The sequence below is a fragment of the Vombatus ursinus genome, unplaced genomic scaffold (genome assembly GCF_900497805.2).
Source record: "Vombatus ursinus unplaced genomic scaffold, bare-nosed wombat genome assembly UNPS02014798.1, whole genome shotgun sequence".
NCBI lineage: Eukaryota > Metazoa > Chordata > Mammalia > Diprotodontia > Vombatidae > Vombatus > Vombatus ursinus.
In genome coordinates this window covers 64,868,273-64,886,146 of record NW_020954576.1, presented here as the reverse complement: position 1 = coordinate 64,886,146, position 17,874 = coordinate 64,868,273, and the positions used below count along the sequence as shown (strand labels likewise).

Genomic DNA, 17,874 nt, shown 5'->3' with positions numbered 1-17,874 from the left:
TCTTTGAGAAAAAAAGTGTTGGAGTTCATAAAAAGCAGCTCTTATTTGCTAAAGAACTTAAGTCCTAGCATAGTCATTAAAATCTTAAGAAAAAGAGCAACAGAGACATTTTTTTCTAATAAAATCATTTCTCTCGTTTCTAACATAATGGTGTTAGAAATCCTTTTTTTCTTAAGTTCGCTAAAAATGATTAATTTTCACAAAACTAAGTAGGAAAATTTCACAAATCTCAACTTCTCTATTAGTATCACACAAAGGTACTTCTGCAAGATAGTAACACACAAGCTGTAAAGTATAAATTTACAATATTAGTAGAGGAAAAGATTCATCTTTTCAAAAGTAAACTTTCTGGAGGTTTTAAAAAAAAATGTCTCTATCAGAAATTTGATTCAAGAAGGAAAATATGGGTGCACATATTTCTGAGGGGAAAATGTGCCAGAAAAAAAAACACTCTTATGCAGGTCTGGTAGGCTTATTCTATAATTGTATTACAAAACAAATCACATTAGCCGAAATGAAGCAGGCAGCAGCCAAATGAAAAGGGTGCAAGTACAACCCCATCTAATCAGTCTGGGCTAGCTAGCTCAAATATTAAGTGCACATATGGCCCATGTTCCTTAACACACTGCATCCCCTAATTTGCAGTCCTGATCATCGTAGGTATAAATGTTTGTTGCCGGCCACACGAGGTAGACTAGATAATAGTATGGATGGCTTTTCATAAAACCTATTGCCATATATGTGACTTCTTTCAAAAGAACAGTGCACCAGTAGAGTCCGCCAGCTGCTCCTTTATTGCTAAATATAGCCAGAAAGCAAAAAACAAGTAGCTACTCTCTTGTACATTTCCATGTGTTAAAACATTTAAAGAAATCATTTCACCAAATTAATTAGATGACAGAGCTCAGCTAGCTCAGCTAGCTCACCTAGTCATTGCTGGTATTCTTTCAGTAAGATGTTCAAGACACACCCTTCACTTAAACTGATTCCAAAAACAGTAATTTTACAATTTTAAATTAGTTATTTTCCACATTCTCTTCAACTTTTTGTAGGGCTTATATTGCTTGCTACAGAAAATGGCTGAGCAAACAGTAACAGTAACAGTAAATCTTGCTTTTCTTGGTATACATATAGAATAGTAGACATTAAATATCAGTGAAATCAGTTATTTCTAAAGGAACCCGAGAAAATACTCTTTCATTTGGAAATTCAATTCTACCCCCTCTTCTACCAGGAGATTTTATCTGATCTCTTTGTAATAACAATAGCTACTATTTATGTAATACTTTAAACTTCACAAAGCACTCTACATATGTAGCATTTGTTCCTCACAACAACACTGTGAAACAGATGAGGAAATAAGCTAAAAAAAAAGTTACAAGACTTGTAGTTTTTAAGTGTCTGATGTAGGATTCAAACTCTTGTCAATTAAATAACGTTTCTTGAAGATCATCTTTTTATTAGTCCAGATTAAATTATTCTATTTCTTAAAAAGCAATTTTTAGGTTGGCAGCTTTTTACTCTTTTCAGAAAAGAAAAAAGTCTGAAGAAACAAAGTTTGAGATGCTTTATACTATAGACCCATCTTTGCTTTGTGCTGGTATCATCACAGGAATAGCTCCCATTCTACTTAGATTAGATGCTTCTACCTTAGTTGGTTGGAAACTTGGGCTCTGTGGAGTATGATCAAAGTCTTCACTTGGTACTTGGTTATACTGAGCTTTGGAATAGCCTTCTATGTTGGAAGGAGACATTGATCTCAGAGATGAATGATTGCTACCAATGTAACTTGTGGCTGTAAATGTACGGCTCTTTGGAGGAGGAACATCCTCTCTGATATCATGATGAACTTCTTTTTCATATTTTTCCTCCTTGTGTTTTTTACAGCAGCAAAAGATTAGAAGACCCAACAGCAACAGGGCACACAAAGTTCCTATGACAGCTCCAGCCATTGTACCAGCAGTGTTTGAAGGAGGAACAACATGCACCCTCAAAAGGCACTGATCAACACCAACTCTGTTTTTAACTGTACAGCTGTATGTGCCAGAGTACTCTGCAGTGGCATTTCGTACAGAAATAATAGATGGGTTGAGACTGAAAAGGACACAGCAGGAAATTTTTCTGTGTTGGGCAATTTTTGCCATTCATAGTATAAAGGAAGTGAACCTTCTCCTGATTCACATCTTATTTTAAAATCACTGCCAATCTCTGATGATCCATCAATGTAACATCTTGTTCCTGAAGGCTTAACAAGCATAGAAAGCTGTATCTTTTTGTTTGCAACACCAGGAAGTTTTTTTACTTTGCATTGACATGTGCCCATATCTGATAATTGTAAATTTGTTATATTTATTGATGCATCACCTAATTTTGGATCACTGCTTGTAAAATAAACTTGTCCTTTTAGATCTTCGGAATATATATCATATTATGTGCCATCTTGGGGAGGGTGGTGGGGAGGAAGGGGGAGAAAAATTTAAACTCAAAAGCATATGGAAGTGATTATTGATAAATCAAAATAAATTAATAAAAAAAAGTAAAAAAAAAAAAGAAAAATCTGGAAAGACTTGTATGGACTGATGCTGAGTGAAGTGAGCAGAACCAGAAGAACATTGTACATAGTAACAGCCACATTGTGCGATGACTAACTTTGATAGACTTAGCTCTTCTCAGCAATGCAAGGATCTAAGGCATCTCCAAAAGGCTCATAATGGAAAATGCTATCCACATCCTGAGAAAGAACTATGGAGTTTGAATGCAGATTGAAGCATACTATTTGCTCTTTTTTTTCCTCCTGTTTTGTTTCTTCTTTCTTGTGGTTCCTTCTATTGGTTCTAATTCTTCTTTACAACACGACTAATGTGAAAATATGTTTAATAGGAATGTATATGTAGAGCTTATATCAGATTTCACACCATTTTGGGGAGGAAGGGAGGGAGGGAGGGGGAGAAAATTTAAAACTCTAAAGCTTATGGAAGTGATTGTTGAAAACTAAAAATAAATAAATAAATAAACAAACAAACAAATAAATAAATAAGAATATATATCATAAATGTTGCCTCCAGAATATAAAATTATCTCTTGGTCAACCTTTTGGTTATCAGCTGATGATTTAATCCATTCAATGTGTAGTGGTTCTTGGTCTTCTAGTGCAAATGTAAATTTGCAAGGCAAATGAACTGTTTCCCCCTTGGCTTTTTCAAACATCCCTTCAGTAGTGGTTATAGTCATACTTCTGGTCATGTCCGCGGTCCAGCACAGGAGCGCGACGCCCAAGAGAAGCTTCATGGCCAGGGGCTGCCCGGGCTCTGCGCTCCAGCCGCAGACACGCACACGCACACACAAACTGCCCTCACTCTGGTCCGTGCTCTCCCAGCCCGACTCACCTACACCTCGCCGCCGCTGCCCTCTCCCTCTCCCAGCTCGCATCAGGGCGAGCAGGTGTAGCTGGCGTCGCTTCCACTGGGGCTGCCAAGTCTCTGTCATTGCTATTCTTTTACATAATATATCGGATACTGAAGTGTCTAAGTCCAAACACGGTGGTCTTATTCTATGGTGATAAGAATAATCATGATAAAACATTAACCAATTTGTTCCACTTAACAACTATTTGTTTACTTCTTTCTAGTTTCATCTACAAAATACTCCTTGGATGATTGGACCTAGTTGAATTTAATGCAAATACTCTGCAGACCTATTTTCTTCTCCCAGTTTTATAAGGTGATACATCTTACATTCTTTTGTCATTCCTTCATGATGTTTTGCAAATAAGCTTTTATCGCTAAATTGGTATTATCCTTGGTTCCCATGTCTCTCTGGTAGCAACAAGATTAAATATTTGTTGGATGAGGCCATTTGTGGGGATCCTTAGCCTACACATTAAAAAAATACCTTGCTTTAGCTGAACCTCACCAAATAATAGTGACAGAGGCAATGTCTTTACTTTCATATAGCTCCCATTTTTCAGAACTGACAGCTTGTTTAAAAATACTGAAACTGCTATAATCAAGTAGATTATCTTTTCATCTCATTTCTTGCTTTTAATTTGGTACAGTCTTTGACCTTTGTTCTAACTAGTCACTGATCCTAGAGCACACAGATAACAAACTCTAAACATCTATAACCAATTCTTTCCTGTTGGTTTAGATCCAATTAATTTCAATTTTATGATGTTATTTGCTGCTCTTCCACATCCAGAGACTATGGAGCATTTAGTATTTTTGTCTATTTCATCAGCTGATTTGTAAAAAAAAAAAAAATCATTGCTTATAGCCAACATTGGGGTAATGAACCTCTCCATTCTTCACAGGACTATGGATTTCTTTTTATGCCTCTCTTGAGTCTTGTATTTGAAGATCAAATTTTCCATTGAGCTCTGGTCTTTAATCAGGAAAGTCTGGAGATCCCCTATTTCATTGAATGTCCATCTCCTCCCCTGAAAGACTATGCTCAGTTTTGCTGTGTAGTTGATCCTTGGTTGCAGTCCAAGCTCCTTTGCCTTACAGAATATCATGTTCCATGCCCTAAGGTCTTTTAATGTAGAAGCTGCAATGTCCTGTGTAATCCTGACTGTGGTTCCATGATATTTGAATTGTTTCTTCCTGGATGCTTGAAGGATTTTCTCCTTTACCTGATAATTCTGGAACTTGGCTACAACATTCCTTCGCATTTTCAATTTGGGATCTCTTTCAGGAGGTGATCTGTGGATTCTTTCCATGACTATTTTACCCTCTAGTTCTTTATATCCCAGCACTTAGTACACAGCCCTTAATAAATGGCACATAGAGTACTTATTAAATGCTTATTGACGGATTGAAATTGTAAAGGGGTGCAAGAAAAGGAGGAGAGGCAAGTAGGTTGTACAGGGGTAGCTTCCTAGAGGAGCTGAGTTTAGAGCAGGGTATGAAAGGAAGAGAAGAATTGGGTTTATAGAGAAGTTGGAGGGCATCCCTGGATGGATGGATGGGTGGGTGGGGTTATGACCTGTACATTGACTTAGATGTACAGCAGGAATGGGGAGCAAGCTAACTGGAACCAGAATTCTGGAGAGTAATAAGAAAAAAAGATGGTATGATGGAAGAAGTAGGGATAAAGAGAAAGTAAAATGGCTAGGATGGGAGGACAGATTTTGATAGTCTGATGAAGTAGTCTGATCAAAATGCTCGTTTAGGAAATCAAGGAGGGGCTGCCTATGAACTGCGCTTATCTCTGTGGCCAAGGAAGTTGACCAAAAATTATTACAGCCCACTAAGAGCACAGCATTCTATGCTTCCTCTCTGGTAGGAAAACCCAAAGTAGTTCCTAGGGGCCCAGCTTCTAGAGGACCCTCTCCATGTCATTTCCCTCCTCTCCTTCTAAACCCTGTTCACAGCTCTTCTCCAGGAAGCCTTCTTTCATTAAACCGGTATGACTCTGACCCTCTTCCACCTCTCCCTCTGTCCAGGTGGGGAGTCATACCCTTACATGTGGGTGCTCTGTCTAAATGAATAAAAATTTTGATTGCTTATACTTTGCAAGGTATCTTGGGGTTTGGGGGCTAGTTTTTTTTTCTTCTCTGTTTATTCTATCATTGTTTTTTTTTTCTGTGAAAAACTGGAACAATGAACTCTTTTGTCTCATGTAGTTTTCATTTATGATATCTTGAAATGTAGCTCTGAAAAACCAGGCTCTGATCAAGCCCACTGGGATTCAAATAGAGCTACTTGACTATGCCTTTAAACCCAAATCACTCTGGCTCTCACTGATTGGCCAATAATAGGTTCCAGCCCAAGCCTCATTTGCTCATTGATGGCTCAGATGGAGTGGCAATAGTGATAGTTTCTGCTCTAGCCAGAAACTCAGGTCTTCCCCTCCCAGACTGATTTTTTTTTTGTGAAGGCAAACTAAGCCATCTTTTGCCTCCATTCTTACCTAATCTTTAATTGCGGAATGGCTGTTGCCTCCAACAGGATGAGATCTGGGAAAGACCTAGCTTAAAAAAGACCAATGTGTCCCATTGCATTTGGGCAGAGATACTGGAGTGGTTTGCCATTCCCTTCTTTAGTTCATTTTACAGATGAGGAAACTGAGGCAAACAAGGTTAAGTGTCTTGCCCAGGGTCACATAGCTAGTCAGTGTCTGAGGCCAGATTTGAACTCAGGAAGATGAGTGTTCCTGATTTAGGTGCCCTATTCACTGCCCTACTTAGGGTATCCAATTAGAAATGTCCAAAAGGCAGTTGGTGAGGTGGGACACTCAGAAGAGACACTGTATAAATCTCCCTTGAGGCTCATCGTGGCAAGTGGTGTTTTGTCTTGTGATGTCCTCAGAAGGCTTGCCTCAGTACAAGAAGTAGCAGCCAGTTATTAGAGCCTTGCCAGGAGACTGGAGTACCTTCACTGCTCTGAGAGGCAAAAGATGGAATAGGTCATGTCCTCAGGGGATGTCAGGGGAAAATTCCAATGAGAAAAAAAAAAAGATTTGTCTGAAGAAACTGATGTACATGCATAGGGAACTAATTTTAGATTTTTAAAAGAAAATATACAGAAGACGAAGCAACCGTAGTATAGGAGAGATCAGAGGAAGAGTATCACTTTCACAAAAGGTAGCAATTAATAAAACTTTATATTACAATTCATAAGGGAAGGAGAATAGATGCCAGTTGGGAACAGTTGTGGTGAGTAGCCTCATCCTCAGCCAAGGGCAGCATACAGTGAGAATCTGTTTTGCTTGACAATACATGTTTGTTCCAAGGGCTTTTTCTCCTTTACTTGGGGTAGGGTGGGGAGTGAGGAGGATAAGGGATAGGACAAGAATAAAAAACAAAGAAAAGGTAATCTTTGAGACATTTTTTTTTAATGTAGAGAGAAGACCAGAAAAAATGCACAGACAAGTAGTAAAGCTTTGAATGCTACAGGTTGAATTTATTATAAACTTAAAAAGGAAAACAAACTTTACATAACAGAGATCTGCAGCTTCATGGACAACACACTTTTTGTTCTATGTGTATGAGTATATTCTATGTGCATAAAAATGCTCATTTTTTTGGTGCCTGTTAAGTTCAGAATAAAAAAATATATTTTTAAAATATGGAAGCAATGCCAGGTAACAGATCAATATCAGAACAAGACAGTCTTGCAAAAATAGTGCCAGGATTACTAAAGCTCTCTATCAGCTGAGGCTATTGCAGGAAGCTAAGGACAATAAAAAGTGTGTGTGTGTGTGTGTGTGTGTGTGTGTGTGTGTGTATGCTTACTATATTGGGAGAAAAAGGAAGATCAAAGAAGGGACTTTTACTTAAAGATAGATGGGATTATAACTGGCAATAGAGATAAGGGTTTATGCTCAATACTTTTGCTTTCTCTGCAAAGGAGAATGATTTTTACATGGGAAATTAAAGGACAAAAACCACTTAAGAGGGAACTTATACCAAGATGAGTATGAAGATAGTAAGAGAACACTCAGCTGCCCTTGTTGAACTTAAGTCAACACTGCTCAGAAGAACTACATTCTTGGGTCCTTAAGACTGGCAACTATAATTGCTGAGCCACTGTCAGTGACATTTGAAAGATAATGGAAAAATGAGAGAAGTACCACAAGAATTGGAGAAGGGGAAATGTCCTAGGAAGAAAGAAAGAAAAAAAGAGAAAGGAGAGTATGAAAACTATAGGCCAGTGAGTTTGATTTAAACTCTTGAGATAATTCTAATACATTCCATTAAAGAGATGGTGGTGGTTACAAAGTGCATGGTTTCATCAAGTATAAGTCATGCCAAACTAATCCCATTTCCCTTTTTGACAGAATTACTAATTAAATATAGATGCAGGGAATGCTGGGGGTATAGTCTACCTAAATTTTAGCAAAGCTTTTTGTAAAGTATCTCATACTATTCCTGTAGAGAAGATGGATAATTATGGATTAGTTGAGAATATATTCAGACAAACTGGTAACTGGATGGATAACAAGACTTAAAAGTTTAGTTAATGATAGTTCATTTTCAGTGAAACATGAAGTTTTTTGTGGAGTATTCAAGGGATCTGTGTTTGGACCTAAGCTGTTTCACACTTTTAACTCAGATAAAGACACAGATGGTATGCTCAACAAATTTGTAGATTACACAATCCCAGAAGGGAGAGCTAATACTGAATGATAGGATACAAAAGGATATTGACAGGTCAGAGCATTGCACTGAATCCAAAAAATACAAATAAATCTATTTTATAAGTAGAACATGGGTAAGGCATTGAAAACAGTTAACCTAAACATTTTTTGGATGGTTTTTAGTGGACTGCAAGTTTGATGAGTCAGCAATGTGACATAGTCACTAAAAAAACCCCAAAAAACTAATGGAATATTGGTCTTCATTAAGAGAGGCATAGTTTCTAGGAATAGGGAAGTGATAATACCTCTGTATTCTGCTCCCATCAGATGAAATGTAATAGGAGCAGAATACAGGGTTCCTCAGATTGTGTTCAGTTCTGGGTATCACGATTTAAGGTAGAAATTGATGAGTTGGAAAGTATGCAAAAAAAAGGCCAGCCAGGATAATGAAGGACCTTAAGTCCATGAAGATCAGTTGAAAGAGCTAGAGATGTTTGGTCTAAAGAAGATAAAGATATTGGGGAGGATGGAAGAGACATAATAGTTATCTCAAGTATCTGAAGGGTTTATTTTGATTGGTTCCAGAGTGCAGAAGCAGCAACAGTGGAAAGAAGTTGCAGGGGCGTATGTAGACTTGATGTCAGGAAATACTGCCTGAGAATAAAAGCTGATCAAAAGCAAAAATGGCTTATGTAGAACAACAATGAGTACTCTTTCCTTACAGATTTTCTGGTAGAGGCTGGACAACCCACTTGTCAGGCATGTTGTGGTGGGGATTTCTTTGGTTTATGGGTTGGACTAAGTGAGTGCTAGGGTCCTTTCCAACTCTGATTTCATGACTCAGAGAATGACATTGGGAAAATTGCCAGAAAATGACAAGCCACCCAAATGGAAATATCTCAAATATAATTGGAGATATAAATACATGTGCACAGAGGTGATAACCAATGTGGGATCAGACGAATACTGAATTTAAGAGGATCAAAAGACTAAGTCCTGAACTTTGGGGAAGGGTTCATAATTAGGAGATAGGAGGAGAGGAACCAATCTAATAGAAAAGGGAGCAGTCAGAGGTAAGACATCCAGAATAGTATAATTTTGGTACTTAGAAATGTTATAAACAGGGACTGAGAAAACAGACTGAGAAAAATCCACTGAATTTGGTAACTAGATAGTACTTATACAAGTTTCAAGATCACCCATTGTGCATGGATAGAGACTGCATGAATAAATGGGAAATAACACAAAAGCAAAAAAAAAATTAGCTTGGTCTTTTCATACATTTGTTAATGGGATTAAAACCAAGTGAAACATGGTATACTGAATCGTCTATTAATATCTCCCAGTCAGTTCTCATACTTCTCTAATGATTCCAAGGTCAGGAGTCGTAGTGGCTATGGAAGTCAGACTTATTACCTAATGTGAAAAACCATTTTAAAAATTATTTTGCAAGACAATCCTCCCCAAACAAAGTCACAAATATTCTTATGCTTCTGAGACAACAAATGTACCTAATTTTTCATAAAGCTTCAGAAATCAGTTACATACTAGGTCAGGGGCCCAATTTGAGTGTCAGAGTCAATTCTTTAATATTTAAGAAGAGTTATTTCTGAGATGAGCATCGAGTAATCATCCTTTTGTAACAACTAATATACTTCAGATTAAATTCAAGAAGTATCAGATAATGAGGTTTTAAGACACACTAACCAAATGAGATAATAAATGGTAAAAATCCTTCTAGTGCTATGTCAGCTACTAATACCAACAACAATCCATTAATAGTAATCAATCATGCACCCAATTTAACAAAGACTACTGAAATGATAATCCAGTTTCCAAAGATATGCTGATTCTTGTAGTAATAAAGATAAAATAATCCTAAATGAAAAAATTCAAGAACAGACAATCTCATCTACTCTATGAAATTAGGAAAGCAAATAAATTAGTTGCATAATTCAAGTTTCTAAAACTGATCAAGCATATGTATTTTAAAATTGTTTTAGTTATATACAGTTTTTTAAAAAATCTTTTGGTCAGGTCAACTTTAAAAGCATTTAAAAAATAAAAAAAAGAATTTGAGATATTATGACAACAATTTTAAAATGTATATTCTTGTTTATGGTATGGAAAAATATCCAGAATTCATGAATATGCTATGTTAAATAAACAAATCCTTTTTAGCCAGTTAAAACAGCATACCAAAATTGCTTCTTAAATACTGACTGACCTGCTGACTGTTCCCTGCAATGACTTCACCAGCACTTGCTTAATTAGCTTTGGCAAATCAACAAAGACATTTAAGTTTCCAGTGTAATTACATAATTATTCCTGGAGAACATAAAAACAAATTGCTGCCTTAAAATAGTTATATGCCACTGAAATAATGAAATTGACATGTGAGAATTTTTTTTAATGGATTAAAGTCAACAGTAAAGTATTTTTGAAAAAAAAATTGTCATTTTTCCACTTAATGATTTTTAAGTATACACACTTCCTTTAATTTAATATTAAATCACCTTTATTCTTCCTTACTCCTTCTGTGGCTAAAGAAAAAAATGGGGGAAACTGAATTCTAAATATAACAGACAAAATATTTCTGGTCTCTTACAAAGAGGTAGATCTTTAGGGGCTCAAAAATACCTATAATGGGCAAAAATACAAAATTCTAGCCTCATTTTATTTTTTTGCTGCAGTTTAATGTACATGATTAAAAAAAACAATACAAAACAGATGACTGCCATTTGTTTTTGGTATAGAGCTGATTCTACAATATGATTTAAGAAATTCAAACTCCACAAAAGTTGTTATTGCAGCCAATAACAAGGCAAGATAACATGTGATCAAGCAGAATTTGAAGAAGTACTAATTCCATACCATGACCTATTATGTAAGGAATAAAATCTACTAACACTTTTGTTTTACAGGCTAAGTATTTTAATTTCTAGCTATGTAGTCAACTTTAGATATTTTTGAAGCAAAATAAACATTTTAAGGCAGATGTACATGTATGCATATACATATATGTGGATATAGGTAAATATATCACACACACACACACACACACACACACATACACACGTACACATACACACAAAGTACAATATCCATCCTGTAGCAGCAAATAACCATGATTTTTTTTATTGGAGGTTTCCTTATGATCATCATTACAATGGGAAATTCAAAATATTCTAAAAATTATTACAGCATTGTGGAAAGCAGTGGGATAAAAATCCAATCCAGAGAGGCTGAACTCCTCTTTGTTGACAAGAATGAGACATTCACAGCAACAGTCTATGTTCTCTCATAAAACCTGACCACGTGAGACAGAGATTTTGTAATTTTTCCATACATCACTAACTCAAATGTGGCCTTTCTTGACCCATTTAATTTTGTGCCTTGGTGGGCAACAAAGAGAAAAAACCAACAGGCTTTTATAATTGCCTCACTGTACCTATGACCAACAGAGACTGAACAGAGTAATACTTTATTCATGTCACTATTCATCCAATGATTTTTGAAGGCTAGTAGCTTGGCTGGCATTTTAAATTGGTGACACGTAGACTAAGTAAAAGTTCTGGCTAAAGTGAACCACCAACCTAATAATGGTTTTAAAACTTATCAATTTTCTTCCTTGAACATCTTACTTAAATGTTCAATTAGAGCTACCAACTCAGGATTTCCACCAAGTGCTTCAATCTGTTTATAGGCTTCAGATTCAAGCTCCCTAAGTGTATTACGAGTATATTCAAATGAACCTACATTCTCAAGATAATGTACACAGTATTTTTTAATATCTATGTTTTCTGTCCTCTGGCGCAAGATATTCTGAACCTGAGTGCTTTCAGGTCTAGACCAAATGGCATGAATAGTAGGAAATGAAAACTTGCCCTCAGTTAGATCTTCACAGAAACTTTTGTTCTCACTATATTCTTTGGAGTGTAGATTAGCATAATCATCCCTAATTTGGAAAAAGAGACCAAGTGTATTAAGGAGTGGCTTTAAATCTTCTTTATAGTTGGAGAACAACTGCATAAGACCTACTGCTAATCCAAACAGTCCACCTGTCTTCTGCAGCACCATAGCTTTATATTCTTCTTCGGTGGGACATGTGTAATTATCCCTCCAGTAAATATCTAAGCCTTGTCCCTGATGAAGTTCTAGGAGTTGGCGGGTAAAGAGCTTTACTGCATCTGGGTGATTGAGAGTTAAGACTTTCTCTAGACCAAGGAAATACACATAATTGGCAGAATTGATTACAGATGGAATTCCATATATGCTGTGAGCAACAGGAAAGCCACGTCGTAGTTTTGAGTTGTCTTCAATGTCATCAATAAGTAAACTGGCATTATGTAACATCTCTGTCACTTCAATGATAATCTATCCAAAGAAAAGAAAGAATAAACTAAATTTTAATATTTCAAAGAAGCACACAAGTTAACAATTACGTAACATGATATTCCAATTTTGTACTTCCATATTGTACCTACCATCCCAGATTAAAAGTACAGAAAATTTCAACTACTGCGCAACAGGTATAAGGAACAAATCTAAGACTTCACAAGGCCTACTTGCAACTAGACAGAAGTTTCCTTAAAACTAGTATTTCTAAATTATATCCAATGACATTTTAGATCCATTTGACTTACTAGATATTCATTAAGTTCCCAAATATTTAAAAGTATCAAAAACAATAGCTAACATTTATATAGCACTTACCATGTGCTTGGCAATGTGCTAAACATTTTACCATTATTATTATTTTATTTGATCCTCACAACAATCCTGGGAGGTAAATGCTATTACTATCCCCACTTTACAGATGAGGAAACTGAGACAAAGATAAGTTAAGTGACTTGCCCATGGCCCCTCAGTGAGTAAGTCTAAGGCCAGATTCTAGGCCTGGTGCATTATTCACTGTGCCACCTAGCAGCTTTGGGATCTTTTATCAAGAACATGCCTTTCAGGTATAAAGCCCACCAGGATATTTACATTAAAATTTAACTTCCGTATTTTGATCATTTACTTAAGAACCTAAAGCCAAACTATGACACAGACACCACACCGACTCACTGGAGGAACATTTTAATTCTTCTAATGTCCTTGATGGTCTCCTCTGACCATAATCTCCTATTCCTCCATTTTTTCTACTCCCCTACTCTTAGTCAAACTGCTTTTCACCCTCACTGACCTCTGGCTCCTCAACCCTTTCTTGCTTTCCAGTTTACCATCTGCTTTGAGGGTTACATTTACCTTCCTACTAGTCTTGACCACTGTCAGGCACTTCAGTAGTTTTGATTGATACCACCCTAGACTCTCTTGCTCTCTTAAAGTTCCAACACTCATACCTGCTAATCTAGTTAATGTTTACCAACAGATTTTTTTCTGGTCATCAGACTGCTGGTGAACAAGGTCATGAAACTATACTACTTATGTCCATTATACATTTGAGCTAAACCTCAGCTGGGACCTGTTTGGTATTGTATTTAACTTCTGCTTTCCTATCCCATTCTATTTCACACATTTTAAGCCTTTTCCATTCTCCTCAAATGCTCACCTTGCTCTTGCCATCAGTAGATGACAACAACTTCTACTTTAAGATTATGTAGGCACATGGTTAGAGTTGGAAGGACATAGTACAACTAAAGGACCTGCTCAAGGTAAGTAACCTTGCCACAAAGCCAAGATTCAAACCCTGAGCTTCTGACTCAAAGACTGTAATATGAGCTCTCTGGATACTCCTCCCCTAAAAGGTTTTCTTTACTTTATTCTTTACCATTCTCCTCAGAAGGAAGGGTGGATTCTTCAGGTGGTCAAGGATACCTGCTTTCATGATCTTGTTTCTCCCTGCCTATTCTAAGACCATATTCTATTACATATCCCTGTCCCCTAGCTCCTTTTCTTCTGCATGTAAACATGCTCAGGTTTTGCCTATTCTAAAAAAAAACAAAAGCCCTTTGACCCTTCTGTCCTCATGAGTTACTGCCCCTCCATTCTTCTCTCTTTCGCTAAAACTTCTTGGAAGAGGACTCTATGGTTGTCATCTCTTCTTCACACCTCCTTAGAATCCTCCAATTTGGATTCTACTCTCACCACACCAGTAAAATTACTCCCAGGGTTACTCTGACATTTTTTTCTATGTTCTCAGTATCTGAGCCGTTTCTGCTGACTAGCTGCTGCTTCCTGAAACTCACTTCTTCCTCTTCTATCCGAAAGAGATCCTGCTCTCCTTTGTCCTCCTTTTAGGAACATTCTTTTCCTTCGCTGGCTCTTCGTCTCTTTCCACTAAGGCTGGTATTTTTTCTCAAGGCTCTGACTTCTGTCTCTAGACTCACTCCCTTAATTCTCATCAACCCACAGAGTTGCGGATATTATCTCTACACATATGGCTGCCAAAACTATTGTCTCCACTTCTAACTCTCTGCTGAATTCCAGGTCCTCATTTCTAAGTGCCTACATGACATCTCTACCTATAGGTGTCGTACCAGTAGCTCAAACTCTACATATCCTGAACCAAACTGAAAGTAATAAGTATTTATTAGGGGCCACTACATGCCAGTCATCATGCTAAGCACTGAGGATACAAAAAGAGGCAAAAGACAGTCCCTACCCTCCAGGAGCTCACTACTCAAACCAATTCCTCCCTATCTATTTCTATTCATGGTTACCCCATGCCTTCAAGGCACCCAAGCTAGATCCTCACTCTGTTCCAAGAGGAACAAAATGGATAGAAGGGGTGACTGAGGATCAGTGTATATGGAGATGGCACACACATGTAAGAAAAGTCTAAGGCCTGGAGAGGGGAAATACGATTAAAACAATTTGAGTGAGGATCTAATTAAAAAAAAAAACAACCTAAGTTAAATTGTCATTGAACAAACTACAAAAGGAGATAATAGAGTAGTAGTTAAGGCAAGGGATCACAAAACCTGGATTTGAGGAATGACAGAGCAAAGATGGGAAACTTATATTATGAAAATATCTGCTTCAGCACTTTATTTCTCTAAAACAGAGTGCTTGATAAATTCCTTGGTTTGCTATGAATTTAAGGCTTTGAAAAGTCAGAAGGAAAACTGCTCTTCTGATCACTAAGGAGTTGACCGCTGAAATAAAAATTATGGGAACTTTAGGAGGACATGAAACATCCATCATAGAGTTTGTGAGAGAAAAGAAGGGGAAAACCAAACCAAGTTCAATGGCTGCCTAGTTTGGGGATCAAAGCCTTCAAAGGGTTCAGAGAAGGATCATCGAGGTCAAATCAATTTTAAAGGGATGAGAAACTCTCAAGAATTAAATTCCAAACCTACAAACAAAACCAATTCTGGTAAGGATGAAAAGAATGCAGTAACTAAGAGATTCACCCACCAAATCAGACTTGAAAAATCATGTATAGAAGACAGAAGCAAAAGCATGTAACAGAGAATAAAAATAAAAGACAGACATGACCTTATAATAAGAGTATTGCCAGAAGCATCAGAGTGAGTAGTGCCCCCCCTTTAAGTTGTGTTGGGAGCAAGAAGGAGTTCAGAAAAACAAACAGGATTGCTGCTTGGGGTGGATGGGATAACATATAACACAGAAAAGATGGAACTATTCAAATTTAATTTTGCTTGTATTTTCTTTGTTAAGGAGAATGATCACTGAATGAAAGAAAAAACAACAGAAAGTTTTTGTAACTCAGGACAGGTCAGGAGGTAAGAGTGTACCTTTTTTGCTCTCCTTGAGTGTAAGTCACAGGGCTCTAGCCATGTTTAGAAGGCATGCTTTTACTTGCAAATGAGAAAAAGGTGGTGGGTATAGCTAACATATCGAATGAGGTGGGGTCCCAAAGGGTCTTGACTCGCTGGACTTGATAGGTCACATCTAAAAACATGAAATGTCACTGTTCAAACTGGAGACAGAGTGATTCCACAGGTCCACATTTCTAAGTGCCTACATGATATCTCTACCTATAGGTATCCTACCAGTAACTCAAACTCTACATATTCTGAACCAAACTGAAAAGATGTGAATGTTTCTGTGGACTAAAAGTTTGAAGTGAATCAACGGTGTCAGAGAAGTCCAGGCTACACTGAGAGGGCATCTTCTAGGACAATTTCTATAATGAGGGAGTTGATATCTTGCTATATTTGGTTCTCATCAAACCACATCCGGAAATGTGCTCAGCTCTTGGCACTGCAGGGTAGGCAAGTCACTAACATGCTGGAGAGTATGAAGCAGCCAATTAGTATGGTGAAAGGAAGAGAATCCAGGAATTAGAGGTAAACCAGCTGAAGAAACTGGAGATGTTTAACCTAGAGAAGAGAAGACTAAGGTGGGGGGAGGTCATGATAGTTGTCTTTAAACATCTGAAGAGATGACTTATAGATGAGGGATTTTGCTTGGCTACAAAGAGTGGAAGTAGAAGCAATGGGTGAAAGTTATAGAAAGGCAGATTTCAGGTAGAAATAAAGTTCGACTTCCTAACAATTAGGTATGTCCAAAAGTAGAATGGATTGCTCCCGGGGGTTACAGAGTCTTCCTCACTGAAAACCTTGACACAAAAGCTGGATGGCTTTTTAGCAATATAATCATAGAAGAGATTCTAATTCGGGTCCAAGATCAACTAGATGTTATTTGAGTTCCATCTTAATTCAGGTTCTATGAATATTAATGTTTTTGTTTTTATTTACTCAGTAATACAACATTTTACATATACCAGGTGTCCTTCACAATCTCTCTCCAGCCTCTCTTTCCAGGCTTATTTCACCTTACTCCTCTTCACCCACCCTATGATTCAGCCAGGATGTCCCACAGGCTCTTCTTCAAACTCGGCACCCCATCTCTCAATTCTGGGCCTTTATATACGTTGTCCCCCAGGTGTGAAAGGGGCTCCCTTATAGTCTTTGTATCTTAAGACTCCTGGCTTCCTTAAGAGTCAGTTGATGTACAGCTTCTTATGAGAAGCTCATCCTGCAGTTAGTACTTTTAAAAAAATTTTTTTATTAATTTATTTTGATTTATCAATAACCACTTTTATAAGCTTTTGAGTTTTAAATTTTTCTCCCCTTCCTTCCCCAAGACAGCATGCAATCTGATATAGGCTCTACATATACATTCCTATTAACACATTTTCACATTAGTGGTGTTGTAAGGAAGAATTAGAACCAATAGGAGGAACCACAAGAAAGAGGAAACAAAACAAAACAGAAGGAAAAAAAAAGAGCAAATAGTATGCTTCGATCTGCGTTCAAACTCCATACTTCTTCCTTCGGATGTGGATAGCATTTTCCATCATGAGACTTTTGGAGACGTCTTAGATCTCTGCATTCCTGAGAAGAGCTAAGTCTATGAAAGTCAGTCATTGCACAACGTGGCTGTTAGTGTGTACATAGTTAGCACTTTCTCTCCACCAAAATTCTATAGAGTATTTTTCCAGCAGAGTGTAAGTTCCTTGAAGGCAGGACTATTATCCTTTTTATTTTTGTGCCCCCAGGCCCTAGCACAGGGCTTTATACATAAAAGATGCTTAATAAATGCTCATTGGATCATAAAGGTGTTAAAAAATGTTCATTATGTGACTATTTAAATTTACAACCTGTGTAAAATTCTCATTAGTATAATGTCTTACTGATATCTCCTAAAATTCTTTAACACTCACAATCTAACATTTGCATAATGCTTTCACACTCCTAATTTCATTTAATCCTCATAGAACACAAAGGGTGATTTGTCCAAGATAATGAGGCTAGTCAGGGATCAAGCAAGTTCTTCTAACCTATAGTTTGGTAATCTTTCCACAACACCATAATGCAGGAC

At 37.1% G+C, this 17,874-nt stretch overlaps 1 protein-coding gene and 1 pseudogene across 2 annotated transcripts in view; both read right to left on the bottom strand.

The window, feature by feature from the left end:
* Nucleotides 1-1,568: 1,568 nt before the first annotated feature.
* On the bottom strand, nt 1,569-3,288 carry LOC114050216 (annotated as a pseudogene).
* A 7,341-nt stretch (nt 3,289-10,629) lies between these two features.
* Nucleotides 10,630-17,874, bottom strand: part of LOC114049845 (geranylgeranyl pyrophosphate synthase) — a 51,155-nt gene continuing 43,910 nt past the window's right edge. For both annotated transcript variants that reach the window (XM_027871270.1, XM_027871271.1), the window contains one exon: nt 10,630-12,456. In XM_027871270.1, coding sequence (XP_027727071.1) covers nt 11,698-12,456 — 759 coding nt within the window. In that variant the 3' untranslated portion in view covers nt 10,630-11,697. The remainder of the gene's footprint in view (nt 12,457-17,874) is intronic.